At 45.3% G+C, this 17,387-nt stretch overlaps 3 protein-coding genes across 8 annotated transcripts in view; 2 read left to right on the top strand and 1 right to left on the bottom strand.

Moving 5' to 3' along the window:
- TMEM55B (transmembrane protein 55B) overlaps positions 1–3,845 on the top strand; it is a 4,437-nt gene extending 592 nt beyond the window's left edge. Inside the window, exons 2-8 of the mRNA XM_021708008.1 lie at positions 1–25; positions 352–542; positions 910–1,016; positions 1,735–1,840; positions 2,061–2,113; positions 2,206–2,296; positions 3,000–3,845. Of these exons, the coding sequence (XP_021563683.1) occupies positions 1–25; positions 352–542; positions 910–1,016; positions 1,735–1,840; positions 2,061–2,113; positions 2,206–2,296; positions 3,000–3,143 (717 nt within the window). The 3' untranslated portion in view covers positions 3,144–3,845. The remainder of the gene's footprint in view (positions 26–351; positions 543–909; positions 1,017–1,734; positions 1,841–2,060; positions 2,114–2,205; positions 2,297–2,999) is intronic.
- A 91-nt stretch (positions 3,846–3,936) lies between these two features.
- Positions 3,937–6,840, bottom strand: APEX1 (apurinic/apyrimidinic endodeoxyribonuclease 1). 5 transcript variants are annotated; one of them, XM_021708011.1, is made up of 5 exons: positions 6,564–6,840; positions 6,258–6,372; positions 5,871–6,058; positions 4,837–5,029; positions 3,937–4,704 (listed from the first exon to the last, which is right to left on the bottom strand). In XM_021708011.1, exons 2-5 carry the CDS (start codon positions 6,313–6,315, stop codon positions 4,187–4,189), a joined length of 957 nt encoding a protein of 318 aa, XP_021563686.1. In that variant the 5' UTR covers positions 6,316–6,372; positions 6,564–6,840; the 3' UTR covers positions 3,937–4,186. The 5 variants fall into 5 exon arrangements, with proteins under 5 accessions (XP_021563686.1, XP_021563688.1, XP_021563687.1 ...); XM_021708013.1 differs by having other exon boundaries at positions 6,721–6,770; XM_021708012.1 differs by having other exon boundaries at positions 6,633–6,746.
- Positions 6,841–6,921: 81 nt separating this feature from the next.
- OSGEP (O-sialoglycoprotein endopeptidase) lies at positions 6,922–16,268 on the top strand. Of its 2 annotated transcripts, none has more exons than XM_008049003.1 (11): positions 6,922–7,421; positions 9,615–9,734; positions 9,913–10,088; positions 13,191–13,286; positions 13,427–13,476; positions 13,625–13,703; positions 15,142–15,207; positions 15,322–15,412; positions 15,648–15,723; positions 15,822–15,920; positions 16,051–16,268. In XM_008049003.1, exons 1-11 carry the CDS (start codon positions 7,307–7,309, stop codon positions 16,088–16,090), a joined length of 1,008 nt encoding a protein of 335 aa, XP_008047194.1. In that variant the 5' UTR covers positions 6,922–7,306; the 3' UTR covers positions 16,091–16,268. The 2 variants fall into 2 exon arrangements, with proteins under 2 accessions (XP_008047194.1, XP_021563685.1); XM_021708010.1 differs by having other exon boundaries at positions 7,134–7,425.
- Positions 16,269–17,387: the final 1,119 nt, after the last annotated feature.

A 17,387-nucleotide genomic window follows, 5' to 3' on the forward strand; every position in this document is an offset into this window, starting at 1 on the left:
GCCGGTAAACATGCCCCGCCCCAGGGTAAGCCGGGGCGGGTCCGAGGTGTTCCCTGGGGTACCCCGAGAGGCGGGGAGGGGGCGGGACCGAGGGCTGAGGCGGGGCGCAAGCGCCAGGTGCGGAGCTGTTGCACCTGTGACTGGGCTGGGTTTCCTTCCCTTGGCAATCGCGAACAGAGGCTAGAAATGGAAGGGGTTTCTGAGCAAGCTGATCAAAGCGCAGATTACGGGAAGCCCTCCAAGCTGGGTCAGAAGAATTGAAGATCAGAAAGAGTTCCCTACCCCCAGGAGCATCAGTGAGGGATGTCTGCAAATGATCCCAGCCCTTCTCTTTATCTGCCTCCTCTCCAGCTTTTCCCCCATTCCCCGAGGGGCATCCAGCCGTGTTGCCTGGAGAGGACCCGCCCCCCTACTCACCCTTGACCAGCCCGGACAGTGGAAGTGCCCCTATGATCACCTGCCGAGTCTGCCAGTCTCTCATCAACGTGGAAGGCAAGATGCATCAGCATGTAGTCAAATGTGGTGTCTGCAATGAAGCCACTGTGAGTTATACATATCTATGAAATGGGCCCTGTTTCCTGGATCCTCTTTCTGATCTCTTGATTCTAGACCCTGACCTTCAGACATTAGCCACGTGCTTTTGATGATATCCAGGTTTCAGTTCCAGGAGTCTCATACAGCCATTTCTCCAGAAGCCACTGACCAAAGCTAATGTTCACCATCCCTCACCTTCATACCTATCCTGCATATTTAAGTGTAGTTCTCATTCCTAAGTTTCACGGTATATTTCTTTTGTTTCTCCTTTCTAGCTACCTTATCTTTCTAATCTCTCCCCATAATGTGTTTTTAGAGGGAAATGGAGGGAATGGAATTCGAAGTTTGCTTGCTGATGTCGCTCTTATTCTCTAGCCAATCAAGAATGCACCCCCAGGGAAAAAATATGTTCGATGCCCTTGTAACTGTCTCCTCATCTGCAAAGTGACTTCCCAGCGGATTGCCTGCCCTCGGCCCTACTGGTAAGAGGCATAAGAAGGGGAAAGAGAATAAGTGGGAATATGGAAAGCCAAAAAATGATGAGTTTAGAGAATGTAAAGGTGAAAGAGTCTAGAAGGAGAAAATGCTATGGAGCATTGTGCCTCAGAAACTTTATAGCCATCGTCTTCATTTTTCAGCAAAGAAGTTGAGATGAATTAGGGTCCATTAGGAGAATGGAGAGCCTTGGGGACTGAGTGACTTCTCCTGAGGTCAGAGGACAATTAGGGACCTGAAATTTAAGCAGTGCCCTTTCTCAAGCATTCTCTGGGGCTAGAGTTGAGGAACAGAGTATCTTAAATATACAGAGAAGTTGAGGGACTTGACAGGCAGGGAGGCGGGGATGTGAAGGAAGGACAATGTGGGAATCCTTGTTTGTTTGTTTGAGTTGGAGTCTCACTGTTGCCCAAGCTGGAGTGCAGTGACACACTCACGGCCACTGCTGGGCTCAGGTGATCCTTCCTGCTCAGCCTCTTAAGTAGTGGGAACCACAGGAATGCACCACTATGGTCAGCTAACTTTTTGTTTATTTATTGTAGAAATGAGTTCTCGCCAAGTTTCCCAGGCTAGTCTCAAATCCGTGGGCTCAGGCAGTTCTCTCACCTTGGCCTCCCAAAGTACTGGGATTATAGGCATGAGCCACCACACCCGGCCCATCCTCAATTTTTAAAGCTTTTCAATCTTTTTTTTTTTTCTGTGCAGCAAAAGAATCATCAACCTGGGGCCTGTGCATCCAGGACCTCTGAGTCCAGAACCACAACCTGTGGGTGTCAGGGTTATCTGTGGACATTGCAAGAATACATTTCTGGTGAGGAGGAACATTGGGGAGCCCTTGGTTGGGGGTAACTAGGGGTAGTTATGAGTATATTTCTCTGAATAATGATTATGACTCCTGAAAGATCTGTCCTGTGTGAACACTGTTGTTCCACAACTTCACCACTCCAGCCCTGACTCTGACCTTGCCTCAAGGCTCTTATATAGGAGAATCCTGCTTCTAATACTATTAGTTTCTTTTCCTTTCTCCATAGTGGACAGAATTCACAGACCGTACCTTGGCACGTTGCCCTCACTGCAGGAAAGTGTAAGTGATTAGGAATTGAGCTGGTAATTGAGTGATATTTGGAGTAAAAACTACAGGATCATCACAAGCATCCATTCTTTGCCTCCCCACAGGTCATCTATTGGGCGCAGATACCCACGAAAGAGATGTATCTGCTGCTTCTTGCTTGGTTTGCTCTTGGCAGTCACTGCCACTGGCCTTGCTGTGAGTACCCTTCCCCTTTTAATTCTTCAGCCTTATCTCCATGGGCTTAAGATTTGGGACATCGCTACTAGGAAAAAGTCAAAGAAACTGAGAATGGGGGGAAGTTTGTTTTGTTTTAAGGTATGGTTGAGTTGAAGATGACTGATAAACCATCTTTATTACTAAAGGAGTAAAAAAATAGCCATCCTGTGGGTGAGGATAGGATAGTGGAGAAGTGGCTTGAGTTGCTATTTGGAAGCATGGCTCAGTTGTCTGTTATTAAGAAAAATGCAAGCCAGACTCGGTGGCTCAGCCTGTAATCCCGCGCCTTTGGGAGGCTAAGGTGAGTGGATTGCCTGAGCCCGCGGATTCGAGACCTGCCTGGGCAACTTAGCGAGACCTCATCTCTATAATAAATCAAAAATTAGCTGGGCGTGATAGCACGTGCCTGTAGTTCCAGCTATTTGGAAGGCTGAGGTGGAAGGATCGCTGGAGCCCAGCAGGTCGAGGCTGTGGTGGCCGGGAGCGTGCCACTGCACTCCAGCCTGGGCGACAGAGTGAGACTCCCAACTCAAAAAAAAAAAAAGCAAGCACATTAATGTGGCTACACGAAGACAGGGAACAGGGACTGAATTTCTGTGTTACTGTTCCTAGGGCTTCTAGGAAGTAGTGGGAGGTCATTAACCCCATGTTTCCTTTTCTTCTCCCTCCTTATCTTCATCAGTTTGGCACATGGAAGCATGCACGGCGATATGGAGGCATCTATGCAGCCTGGGCATTTGTCATCCTATTGGCTGTGCTGTGTTTGGGCCGGGCCCTCTATTGGGCCTGTATGAAGGTCAGCCACCCTGTCCAGAACTTTTCCTGAGCCTGATGACCCACAGACTGTGCCTGGCCCCTCCCTGGTGGGGACAGTGACACTACAAAGGGAGCTGGGGTAAAAGGCTCCCTGGGCTTCTATAAGGAAGCCAAGCAGCTGCCTTCCTTTTCCCTGGAAAGGTAGGAAGGAACCAGGCCCTTACTTAGGTTTGGAAGGGTAAGTAGGTAAGGCCACTCTGCTAATCACCTGCTTTCCTCCAAGGGTTGTGGTGTTTATGGTGAAGTAGGCAAAATGTTGCCCCTCAATCGGGGTACTGAAGATGGTTCTAGCCTTGTCCTTCCTGTATGCTCCCTGAGAACCATTCCTGTCCCTTACACATTCCAGGGCAGGGTGGGGGTGGGTAGCCCTGGGGGTTCCCCTCCCTCTTGTGCACCATTAGGACTTTGCTGCTGCTATTGCACTTCACCAGGGTTTGGCTCTGGCCTCAATACCCTCAGTCTCCTCTCCCCACATTCTGTGTCCTGTGGGGGTGGGGTTAGCCGCTGCTCTGTACAGAACCACAGGAACTGACGTGTATATAACTATTTAATGTGGGGTATGTTCCCCTATTCCTGTATTTCCCTTAATTCCTCCTTCCAACCTTTCTTACCCCCCAGTTGCAGTATTTAACTGGGTTGGGTAGGGTTGCTCTGTCTTGGGGGAAGTTAAGGATTCAACCTGTGCTTGTAAATAAATAAGGTCATGACTCTACCCTTTTCCAGTTGCTAACTTGTATGTATGAAAAGACAAGGAGGAAGGGAATTTGTAGCCCCACAAAGGGGTAAGACACAAAGACAGCAAGGCTGAAACTATGGCTTTTTATTTTCATGTGGACAAGTCAGTAGCCTTTGTTCAGTTTTTTTTTAAGGAGAAAGAAAAACCCCACAAAACAAAATCCTTGGGCTTAAAAGAAACCTAAGTCTGTCACAGGAGCCTAGAGGATTCATATTTTTCTAGATGAGAAATACAATGCAGATTTTTCTAAAGAGTATTTAAAGTAATGATAGTTTAGGGGGCTTATTTCCCAGACCCAAAGTGATTTGGGAGAGGTATCACAGTGCTAGGTATAGGGTGATAGGACAGTGGTCACTGCCCAGGGCCTTGGAACGAATCTTGCTGTCACACAACGCAGGTAACAGAGAGTGGGACAACAAAAAATAATCAAGGCGCCAACCAACATTCTTAGATCGAGCATTCATCATATACGTCCAAAAGGTGTAGGCATAGGCTGTGTTGGGGTACAGGTGCCGAAAGCTGTCAGCCAGTGGCACAGCCTGCAGCAGTTCCCCAAAGCCTTGGCGCTCCTGTGGCGTGAAGCCAGCATTCTTTTTGTTTCCCTTGGGGTTGCGAAGATCAATTTCTTCATGAGCCACATTGAGGTCTCCACACAGCACAACGGGCTTCCGGGAAGCCAAACCCTTCAGGAACTTGCGAAAGGCTTCATCCCAGCGCTGCCGGTACTCCAGGCGTACCAGACCACGGCCTGCATTAGGTACATAGGCTGTTACCAGCACAAACGTTTCATATTCAGCCACTATCACCCGGCCTTCTTGATCATGCTCATCCTCACCTACAGAAATTATGAAACAAACAGCATAAAGAACGATTAAAAAAAGAAAAACAATAAAGAGTTGGGGCAGGGATGGAGTATTAGCAATTGTGTTAGTAAGAGCTCAGACATTAGGGATCAATAGGGTCTCACCAATGCCATAAGAAACTTTGAGTGGGCACTGGCGGGAAAGTAGGCCCACACCACTGTACCCTTCCTTGTCCGAAGGAGCAGACCAGTACTGATGGGATAGTCCAGATAGCTCTTGAAGTTCAGGTGGTAGTTTGTTCTCTGAACACTTGGTCTCTTGGAGGCAGAGGATATCTGGGGCTTCTTCCTTTACCCACTGAGTGAAAAGAAAGGTGGAAAACGTTATCAATTCAGCAGAACATTTTCTGAACAATCTATGTGCCAAGTACTAGATTTATATAGGTTAGACACAGTCACTGTGCTTATTAATGAGTTCAACAGGCAAGCAGCACCATTTTTTTTTTTTTTTTTGAGTTGGAGTCTCACTTTTGTCGCCTAGGCTGGAGTGCAGTGGCACTCTCACGGCCACTACAGCCTCGACCTGCTGAGCTTAGGCGATCCTTCCACCTCAGCCTTCCAAGTAGCTGGAACTACAGATGCATGCCACCACGCTAGTTTTTGTGATTTATTGTAGAGACAAGGTCTCACCAAGTTGCCTAGGCTGGTCTTGAACCCCCGGGTGCAGGCAATCCTCTCGTCTCAGCCTCCCAAAGTGCTGGGATTACAGGCCAAGCACGATATTCAAACAATTAAAATTGCATAACTGACAACCAATAAAAGGGAAAAAGAAAGTCTTACGTGATATACTAAGGCTAGACATTGTCTATAGACAATGGATAGCCAGCTAAGATTTTTAAGCAGTAGTTAATGCAATGGAGCATAGGCTAGAGAAAAAAAATGGAGGAAATCCAGTAAAGAGGTTTTTGCAACTATCCGAGGACATTAAACAAGACAGTGATAATGGAACTGAAGAAATAGACATTTAGGAAATACAACTGGCAAGACTTGGGACAGCCCCACTTGCACCTTCCCACAAGAAAACTACAGGCAGAAGAAGAAAAGTTACATCCTTAAGACTAAAAGGCAAAAAGGTGATTAAACCGCAAGACCACTCAATTCGAAATAAAGTCTCTTTCCCCTCTTTGAATCATACTCACATCTAATCCTTTCTTCTTAATCCAGGCTCGAAGGCCATCCACATTCCAAGAGCAGATCTTAAGTGTGGCAGTTTTGCCACTGGGTGAGGTTTTCTTATCTGGGGGATCCTCATACAGGACTGGGCCCTCTCCTGCTGCCTCTTTGTCGTTTTTCTTTGCTCCCATCTTACTCTTCTTGGCCTCTGGCTCTATAAAATGAGTCACATACTGTGATAAAAGTTGGCGGTTTCCAACTTCGATCCAGTGTTAACTACAGACCCAAGTCTGCAGTTACCACGTTTTTTATAAACTCCTGCAAAAATATGAGTTGGCCCCTACCTTTCATCCTGGGAATTAGAAACACCCCCACTGCAGCATGTAGGGAGGGAACTCATTTAATTCTCTTACCCGTCTTAGGTTCTTCCCCGTCTTCTGCCACGGCTCCCTTTTTCCCGCGCTTAGGCATCCCTGTAACGAAGGCCCTCCAGCACCTGTACCACGTTGCCCACCGAAACAGTATTTTCTTTTTTTTTTTTCTTTTTTTAAACCGTGTGACCTGCAGACGCAAAGAAATCGTGAAGCCAGCTAAGGCTGGTGAGAAGACTCTTCCCTTGGGCATCCCCTCCCCAGGTCCCGCCTTCCAAACCATATTATCTCTGAATTCTTTCCCCGCCTCCGTGCATCATAGATTCTTCAGCCCCTCACCCACATAACTAGATCGTGTCGTAGTGCCTTGCGCGAGATCTGCCCTCCCGCCAACTGAGGACCTTAATTAATCCCAACTCAGGCAGGCCGGTCACGCCGCCAACGAAGGCCTTCTCATGAGCAAAACAGCAACCCGGTATCTGCCGGGCTCCGGCCCCAACCTGGCTCCTCCTTACCCGAGCACAAAGAGTAGAGCACACCGTTCCCCCACGTGGGTAGACGGCGTGGTCACGTGATCGGAGATGCGCGTCTCGTGGCCTAAGAAAGCGGATGATTGGGCTGTCTGGTACCACGTGACAGGAAAGCTTGGGCTTTCCCCACCTTCTTTAACTCTCCACTGGACTTTAGGCCCCAGTCTTCCATTTTGGGGCTGTTTATGGTTTTGCCAGATGCACTGCTAGTTCTGCAACTTTGACCGAACCTCCTAAAGCTGTGCAGGAGGGAGAAAAATCGGTGAAGAAGACTGGGCTGGACCACAGAAGAGAGGTGGGGAAACAGATAGAACTGTAAGGCGCAGAGACTGGCTCACTCTCCCTGGCAGTTAGGAAGCCTGGTAGATCCCTGAAGGGGTCTTGACGAGTCGCCACTCGCGGGAGTTCTGCGGTGTCTGTCCCTGTGGAATTTGCCGTCACCCTCAGGCTCGCCCTCTTCCTCTGCGCCCCGGAATCTGCGCTGTAGCACATTCTAGTGAGGGCCTTCACACCGCCATAGGTTGTTAGGAGTCCTGCCAGCGTTTTCTCCCGGGCTCCGCCATGCCGGCGGTGCTGGGTTTTGAAGGCAGCGCCAACAAGATTGGCGTGGGAGTGGTGCGGGATGGCAAGGTGTTGGCGAACCCGCGGCGGACTTACGTCACGCCCCCGGGCACAGGTGAGTGAGTAGGGGACTTAAAGTTCGCGCTTCCCAGCACCGCGGTCACCTTCCATCTTCTGAACACTAGTTCAATAGAACCTGGGCTCATTGCTCCCTTTAGCAGCTTTAGGTCCGAGTTTCATTGAAATTACGTGGCAATTTAGAAGAGTCATAAAAGATTGGACGTGGATCTTTGAAGTTAGTTCAGCTTATATTGCGCGCATTTTATGTGGTAAGCATACAAATATGGCTGTTTAAGAGCCAGCTGTGGAGTCGTCGATTGCCGGTTGCATTTGGACGCTGGGGATACAAGGATGGCCAGTGCTTTGAAAGGCTTGTGTTCTAAATTGGACAAACTACAGATAGTTAAAATGCTGTAATTGTTAATATGTTAAATACAGCGTTGTCATCATGGATAGGGTTCTGTAGGGTCACAGAGAAAGAAGATCACTAAGGGTATAAACGGATATAAACAGGCTATGAAGAGATCTTTACAGCATAAGTGGTAGTTATAATAGAGATGGAATCGAAATATTCTAGAATGAGAAGGAGAGGGTGGAAAGATTCCCAGCTTAGATTTCAGACAGAATTAGCTGGCTTTGCAGTATTCATAGTCAGTATTTATGTTTTGAATATCTGTTTTGCTCCTAAAATGGGAATAATAATAGCTATAATTGGGTGTTGAGGACTAAATGAAATTATCAGACATGTTACAACTTGTAATTAATATTACGTATAAGCTATTATGTCTTGCTTAGTCTCCCCTAAAACACTTGCACCCAGGAGAGAGCAACTGGCTTGCATGTACCTGAAAAACCTCCCTGAACGGGTGATGTTGTGACAGGTCCTTTATTATATATAATAAAGGTATTGGTGAGAGAGAGAGAATATATATGTATGTATGTATGAGAGAGGACACCCCAGAAAACCAGAATCTATTTATACTTATTTATACATGTTTAAACTTCAGTCACCTTCAAAGTATTGTGTTTGATACACTGCTCCTATCAAGATTTTTTTCCCACTGTTCAAAACGGTTTTTGAACTTGTCAATTTTGATGCCTTTTAGTTCTGCTGCAATTTTTTGTTTCACCTCTTCCACATCAGCAAAATGTTCCCCTTTGCTTTTATCGTGGGGGTTGGGAAGTCAGTCAGGGTGAGATCAGGTGAATAAAGAGGGTGACACAGGGGTCATGCCATTTTTGGTCCAGAACTATTGAACACTCAGCAAGGTGTGGGCAGGTGCACTCATAAATGGTCAAACGCATTGAAAGAATCTTAAAAAATTATCTGAAGCCAAATGCAGCTTCTCACAACAATGCTGGCTGGTTCATTGTTGCTGATGGGTTTCTAGAACACTTATCTATCAGAGAAAACCTGTATTACAAGGGGTCCGCTCTCCAAAAGATAATTTTGGTTTTTTTTGGAGGGGGGGTCCCCAACCTCATATGTATGTTTAGCATTTACTCTTCTAGGCACTTGGGCACAAGGAATACGAAGATAAATAGCCAATGGTTTGAGATACTTGTGGTTAAACTGGGCAAACTACAGGTAATTATAATAATATAGTTGTTGATGCGTTAAATATAAGTGTCACCATGTGTAGATGTCATCACATAGGGTTCTATAGGGTTACAGAGAATACTAAAGGATATGAGGTAGGTATCACCTAAGTTGAGTCCTGAAAGCTGAATAGGAGTTGGGTATGAAAAAAAGGGCATTTCTGGAAGCTGAACACCCTCAATAGAGGCTGGAAAGAGTGTGTCTGAAAACCTGGAAGATAAGCTGCTTGAAAAGAGTCCTGGCCAATTGTGGTGGCTCACGCCTATAATCCCAGCACTTTGGGAGGCTGAGGTGAGAGAATTGCCTGAGCCCACAGGTTCGAGACCAGCCTGGGCAACTTGGCGAGATCTCATCTCTACAATAAATCAAAAAATTAGCCGGGCATGGTGGTACACGCCTGTAGTCCCAGTTACTTGGAAGGCTGAGGTGGAAGGATCACCTGTGTCCAGCAGGTCAAGGCTGCAGTGGCTGTGCACATGCCACTGCACTCCAGCCTGGGTGACAGAGTGAGACTCCAACTCAAAAAAAGGAAAAAAAAAGAAGAGTAAGGACTCTTTGTCAATTACTAAAACTCCTGTTGCTTTTAGGTTTTTTTGACATCTACCTACAGAAAAACCCAATGATCTCTGACCTGTGTCCATTTTCTAGGATTTCTTCCAGGTGATACTGCCAGACATCACCGAGCTGTTATCCTAGACCTGCTCCAGGAGGCATTGACAGAGGCTGGATTAACCTCCCAGGATATCGATTGCATTGCCTACACCAAGGGTATGGCTGGGAGAGTAGTCAGCAGTGGAGAAATATACCTAGAACCAGGCTAGGTCAAAATAACCTAAACCTCACTCTGCCACCACCACTACCCTTACCCCACCTTTCACATCCTCTACTTCTACTACCTGTTTTTTTCTAATCTCTAGTATTAATAAATCCCATTTTTATCTTCTAGGCCCTGGCATGGGTGCCCCACTGGCTTCTGTGGCTGTTGTGGCCCGTACTGTGGCCCAACTATGGAATAAGCCATTGCTGGGTGTGAACCACTGTATTGGCCACATTGAGATGGGCCGCCTCATCACTGGAGCCACCAGCCCAACTGTGTTGTATGTCAGTGGAGGAAATACTCAGGTATTTATAGTATTCTACCCTATTCCATCTGAATTTTGAGGCACTGAGCCAGCAACTTCCTTGTTATACCGAGTTGTGGAAATTGCAAGAACAAAGCTGGATCATCTGAACCTATAATATTGTATACCAGAGAACCCACAACAGAGTTTGTAGCATTGCAAGTTTTGGGAGGACAGTTAGAGCATTTGATGATTTTGGGGGGGAGGGGTAGGTGGTCAGAGTCTCATCTGTCGCCCAGGCTTGGAGTGCAGTGGCACAACTACTGCAGCCGCAACCTGCTGGGCTCAGGTGATCCTTTTCACTTCAGCCTTTCAAGTGACTGGAACTATAGGCATGTACCACCACACCTGGCCAATTTTTTTTTTTTTTTTTTTGAGTTGGAGTCTCACTCTGTCACCTAGACTGGAGTGCAGTGGCTACTTCCGGCCACCGCAGCCTCAACCTGCTGGGCTCCGGCGATCCTTCCGCCTCAGCCTTCCAAGTAGCCGGAATTACAGGCATGCGCTACCACACCTGGCTGATTTTTTGATTTATTGTAGAGATGAGGTCTCTCTGCCCAGGCAGATCTTGAACCCACGGGCTCAGGCAATCCACTCACCTCAGCCTCCCAAAGGCACGGGATTACAGGCTGAGCAACCAAGCCCGGCTAATTTTTTTTTTTTTAATTGTAAAGTTGCAGTCTTACCATGTTGCCTAGGCTGCACCATGTTGCCCAGGCTGCTCTCGATCTCCTGGGCACAAGCAGGCCTCCCAAAGTGCTGGAGCTACAGGTGTGAGCCACCTTTCTTGGCCTAGATGACTTTTATATATATGATTATAAAGATTCGAATTTCCAATTTTGAAAAGGAAAGAATTGTAAGGATTAATGCCTTGGAAATAATGATAGGTGTTATATTATTTTGAAGCTTATTTTTTCTATAAATTTTAGCAGTTTTGGTTTTACCAAGGGGCATTACCTGACTTATATTTTTAGAATAACTATATGTTTTGTTTGTACATTTCTAGGGATAAATATTTAGACTTTGTTATCCTCAGAGTATAGAAATATAAATAATGTTGCCAGGCACAATGGCTCATGCCTATAATCCCAGCACTTTGGGAGGCTGAGGTGAGAGGATTGCCTGAGCCCATGGGTTTGAGATCCGCCTGGGAAACTTGGTGAGACCTCATCTCTACAGTAAATAAAAAAATTAACTGGGCATGGTGTTATGTGCCTGTAGTTCCAGCTACTTGGAAGGCTGAAATGGAAGGCCTGAGCCCAGCCAGTCAAGGCTGTGGTGGCGGTGAGCATGCCACTGCACTCCAGCCTGGGTGACAGAGTGAGATTCCAACTCAAAAAAATATGTATATATAAATAACTTTTCAAAATACTTTATAAATGGTAGAAGATATTTTGAATTTATAGGTGAAGCTAAAGTTGTTTGGGATACCTTTCAAAGTTGGGAATAGATTCCTTTACCTCGGGACAGCTGATAGGGTTATTATTAGACATGGTTCGGCATTGTCCCCAGCTCATTGAAAGGCTTGTGTTCTAAAACTTCATTCTGTAAAATGCTAAAGATGAGGCACATATTTCTGTGACATGGGCACTTTAGTGGACAGAGGGCAAATAGCTTGTTGAGCTCTGAAGAATGACATACAAAGGTAGGGACTTGAGTTATAGAAAGTAGCAATGGAGGCTATAAGAGTTTATGCAGAGAAGCAGTTTTCTCCTCTTTCCTTCTGATGTTTGCTTAGGAATAAAAAACAGATGATGATTGGGTGGAGAGGAATGGATAACAGAAATAGAAAGGCAGGTTGGATAACCCAGAGAAACCCCATCTCTGCAAAAACAAAACAAAACAAAAACAAAGCTAGGTGTAGTAGAGTGTGCTTATAGTCCCCGCTATTCAGTAGGTTGAAGTAAGAGGATTGTTTCAGCCCAGGAGTTCAAGGCTGCAGTGACCTATGTTCACATCAACTGTATTCAAGCATGGATGACAGAGCAAGATGGAGTCTCAAAAAAAAAAAAAATCAGGCAGAATTTTGCCTTCCTCTTTTTATCTCCAGCTTTTTTTTTTCCTTGAAAGCAGGATTTATTGAGAAGATAAGAAAAGCTCCCACAGCGGGAGGGGACCTGAGGGGGTTGCCCTGTCACCAGCTTTTTGACAGTAGAGATCTACATTAGAAAGGAAGGAAATCCCTAACAGCACTAGGAAGGGAAGGGGACTTCTTATGGTCCCTAGGAATCCCTCAATGTCAGAAGTATGGAGTATATGTGTCAGTAAGTGATAAAAGTTGGTCACATATGAAGCTTAAGTGGATTGTCATTGCTGAGTTGGGTGGACCATTAATCTTATCCCATATGCGATTTTTTTTTTTTTTTAGTTCCTCATTTCTGCCTTTTCTCTTGTTTCCAGATAACACTGCCTCATAGGATTATCTTTAAGGACTCTTGTTCTCTGCCTCCGAGCAGGAAAGATTGTTCCTTAGTTCACACTGTCAAGATTGCTTCTAAGGGATATAGTAGGAACCTCTAAACTAGAAAATTGTGTTTGAGATGACAATTTGCTTCTTCCCTGACCTAGACTATCCTTTTTTTTTGTTGGAGTTGGAGTCTCACTGTGTCACCCAGGCTAGAGTGCAGTGGCACAGTCATGGTCACCACACCCTCGACTTGCTGGGATCAGGTGATCCTTCTGCCTCAGCCTTCCAAATAGCTGGAACTACAAGCACGTACCACCATCCTGGCTAATTTTTTTTTTTTTTTTTAATTGTAGAGATGAGGTCTCACCAAGGCGCTCAGGATGGTCTCAGACCCGTGAGCTCAGGCAGTCCTTTCACCTCAGCCTCCCAAATGCTGGGATTATAGGTGTGAGCCACTGCGCCTGGCCTATCTTTCATAGATTAGGAATCTGCTCTGGGAACCTTCAGGGTACGTGGATTTGTTCTCAAGTAAGACATATTAAAATATTACTCATTCACGATTTGGGAAAGCACTTTTTTTTCCATTTCTTACTAGAGGTTCTAGTGACGATATTGATCCTCTGCTATGTTCTTCCCCAAAGCCAAATAATCCTCTTTACAGACTTGAGGTTTCATGGACATCCTCATCACCCTTAGGTGATTGCATACTCAGAACATCGTTACCGCATCTTTGGGGAAACCATTGATATTGCTGTGGGTAATTGTCTGGATCGTTTTGCTCGTGTGCTGAAGGTAAGCCATTGATCAGTGCTGCAGACAACATAAGGTGTGGGGGAATTTCTGGAAAGCTATGGAAATGGAGGGAGGAAATAGTAAATGAGATTCTTATGCTTTCTGCATATCTGATGTTATCCTTATTTTTCTTCTGCTAGATTTCCAATGATCCAAGTCCAGGCTACAACATTGAACAGATGGCAAAGCGGTAGGGAACATAAGGTGGAAGGAGGATGGCTGCTGGGGTTTTGAGGATTTCCCCATATATGATATCTATTAAGGTTCAGGAGAGGATTTGGAGGGTGAGCAGCCTGCTGACTGTAGGCTCAGTGCCTCATATACTTATTCCCACTTAGAGGCAAGAAACTAGTTGAGCTGCCATACACTGTAAAGGGGATGGATGTATCATTCTCAGGGATCCTGTCTTTCATTGAGGTGAGTGTGAGCAAGGTGAAGAGATGGGGGTGGTTTCATGCATTTTTAATGAAACATGTCTAATTTGCTCACAGTTGTATTTCCTGCATAAAGCACAGTAAGAGCCCATGTCAGATGCCAAATAAATTAACTTAGTGGTTATTTATTGAATGTCTTTTGTGTGCCAGGCACTGTTCAGGCAATAGGGATGCAGTATGGACCAAAACAAAAATCTTTGCCTATGTGGAGCCTAGATTGTAATGGGAGAAGACAGATACACCAAAAAAAAAAAAAAAGAGGAAAATAAAATATAAAGTGTCATCAGGTGTGGTGCAGCGGTTTATGCCTATAATTCTAGCTATTTGGGAGGCTAGGATGGATGGCTTGAGGCCAGGAATTCAAGACCAGCAGGGGCAACATAATGAGATTTTTGTCTATATTTAAATATATATACACATGTATATGTATATCTGCACATACATATATAAATAAAGTGTTTGATGATACATGCTATAGAGAAAAGTTAAATGAGGTAAATAGGGGTGGAAGGTTCCAGGACAGTTATTTGGAGAAAAATTAAATGAGATAAGTAAGGAGCTGGATGCAGTCACTCAAGTCTATAATCCCAGCACTTTGGGAGGCGAAGGCGAGATTTCCTGAGCTCAAGCGTTCAAGACCAGCCTGAGCAACATGGAGAAACTTCATCTCTACAGTAAATTAAAAAAAAAAAAATTAGCCAGGCATGGTGGCATATGCCTGTGGTTCCAAGCTACTTGGAAGGCTGAGGCAGAAGGATCATTGAGCCCAGTAGGTCAAGGCTGCGGTGGCCATGAGCATGCTAATGCACTCCAGCCTGGGCAACAGAGTGAGACTCCAACTCAAAAAAAAAAAAAATTAGGTAAATAAGGAGTGGAAGGTGCCAGGACAGTTATTCGAGAAAGATTTATTGCATCTTAAATGAATGCTGCCCATTCAGTATCTTTTTTTCTTTTTCTTTTTTTTTTTTAGTCAGGGTCTCCCTTTGTTGCCCAAGCTAGAGTGCAGTGACACAATCATGGCTCACTGCAGCCTCAACTTCCTGGGCTGAGGTGAGCCTTCCACCTCAGCCTCTCCAGGAGCTGGGACTACAGGTGTGCACCATCACACCCAGCTATTTTTTTTCTTTTCTTTTTCTTTTTTTTGTAGTGATGAGGTCTCTCTATGTTGCCTAGGCTGGTCTAGAACTCCTAGGTTCAAGCAGTCATCCTGCCTAAGCCTTCCAAAGTACTGGGATTTCAGGTGTGAGCCACCATGCCCAGCTTTCATTCTATAATTTGATGCCAGTGAAGGGAAATGTGTTGTGCAAGGTGCGCTAGTAACTTGAATTTTGGTGAAACAGTGATCCTCCAAGTGCATTAATTTTTGCTCTCATGTAATCCCCAAATCGCTATTTGTTGTTGTGTTTATTTTTCCCTTGTAGGATGTAGCCCAGCGGATGCTGGCCACAGGCGAGTGTACTCCTGAGGATCTGTGTTTCTCCCTGCAGGTAATGAAGTAAAGACCTGTAACAGAAATTTGGGACTGGAGGAGCTGTTATATAATAGAGCAGAACTAAACTGGGATGCTCCTCTGATATTTTCACTATATCTGTCCTCCACAGGAAACTGTGTTTGCAATGCTGGTAGAGATCACAGAACGAGCCATGGCGCATTGTGGCTCCCAAGAGGCCCTCATTGTGGGAGGTGTGGGGTGTATGTATCATTGAACAGTGTTCTTCCTTCCTCTTCTTGGCATTGTGCATCTTCCTCTTGGCGGTCTTAATCACCAAGGGTTTGGGAAAGTTACTAGTTTCATTTCTTGTTCTGTGTGCTTCCCAATCCTTGGCCCCAGTCCCCTGATTCATTGTCCTTAATAAGTGCATGTGACATGTACTTCTGGACCATTGAGAGATGGCTAGAGCTAACCCTGTCCCCTACCTCTTCATAGGTAATATAAGACTACAGGAGATGATGGCAACAATGTGCCAGGAACGCGGAGCCCAGCTTTTTGCCACAGATGAGAGGTAAAGGTCTTGTCCCTTCCTTGATTTATTTTTTACTTCTCCCATGTTGTGATTTTCTACCTAGAGATCCTAAATTTCATATCTCTTTTCCATCCCAGATTCTGCATTGACAATGGAGCCATGATAGCCCAGGCTGGCTGGGAGATGTTTCAGGCTGGACACAGGACCCCCCTCAGTGATTCTGGGATTACACAGAGGTGGGTGATTTACTCCTTGGAGGGGGTAAAAAGGATTATGTGGGAGGTAGGCAAAAATCAGGGAAGAGAAGCCAGGAAAATGAGGGCAGTGGAGGATGGAAGATGCTACGTTTTTTCTATTTTTCCACAGGTATCGGACAGATGAAGTAGAGGTAACCTGGAGGGACTAATAAGAAAACAGGATCAAGACAGATAGTTCTCTAAGTGGAGCCCAAAGGACCCTGTGCCTCAATCTATCCTGATGTGAGAGTCCTAACAGAGCTATAGACTACAAGCAAGGCTTGGGGTCCCTTATAGAACTCCAAGATGATTCAGCAATAAAATATTTTTGGTTTTGTACATCGGTAATCAGATTGTGTTGTTCAGAACCAATATAGAGTTGACGCTGGGTGTGTTTCTTGTTAATAGAATGAATGGATAAGGAGGGCAGGGGTCAGAGCAGTACCCTGGCTGACCGAGCAGGTAGTCTTGGAACCAAGAATGAGGGGGAATCATAGACGCTATCCTAACATCCCCTTCACAATAGTGTTATCGTAACTAATGTTTTAGTAGCAGGCCCTGTGCTAACTGCTTTACATTCATCATCTCATTTAAATTCTCTGAACTTAAATTCAGGATTTATAATGGACAGACACGGACTTCGCAGCAACTTGGATGGATTTAGAGTCTATCATACTCAGTGATCTATCACAGAAACAGAACAGAGTACCATATGTTCTCACTCATAGGCAGACCTTGAACAATTATCGTAATACTCTAAGAAAGGGATTGGCAGTAGTGGAAACTGCCAGGGGATGGGAGGTGGGATTGGCAGTTGAGGGAAACTGCCAGGGGAGGGAGGGGCACACCTCATCAACAATAGTACCTACCCAAGAACAGGGTTCGTTAAGATGGCAGAGCCCGGTAATTGCATAAAACTTAAAACTTTATTATCAGAGGTTCAACTCCTCTTCTTAACAACATGTTTCTAATTAATCTACTAATCCTAATTATTCCAGTTCTCCTAGCCATAGCCTTCCTAACATTAGCAGAACGCAAAGTACTAGGATATATGCAACTCCGAAAAGGCCCTAACATCATTGGGCCCTATGGTCTCCTCCAACACTTTGCAGATGCAATAAAACTATTTATCAAAGAACCCCTCCACCCACTTACATCAACATCTCTACTCTACATCATTGCACCAACTCTTGCTTTATCCCTAGCTCTCATTATATGAATTCCCATACCCATACCACACCCTCTCCTCAACATAAACCTAAGCATCCTATTTATTCTAGCAACATCCAGTCTAGCCGTATACTCTATTCTCTGATCAGGCTGAGCATCAAACTCTAAATACGCACTAATTGGTGCACTCCAAGCAGTAGCCCAAACAATCTCCTATGAAGTAACCCTCGCAATTATTCTAGCAATTCTCCTAATAAACGGATCCTTCACACTAATAACACTAATTACAACTCAAGA

This window comes from Carlito syrichta, unplaced genomic scaffold (assembly GCF_000164805.1).
Source record: "Carlito syrichta isolate Samal-C Ts95f unplaced genomic scaffold, Tarsius_syrichta-2.0.1 Scaffold130427, whole genome shotgun sequence".
In the NCBI taxonomy this organism is placed as follows: domain Eukaryota; kingdom Metazoa; phylum Chordata; class Mammalia; order Primates; family Tarsiidae; genus Carlito; species Carlito syrichta.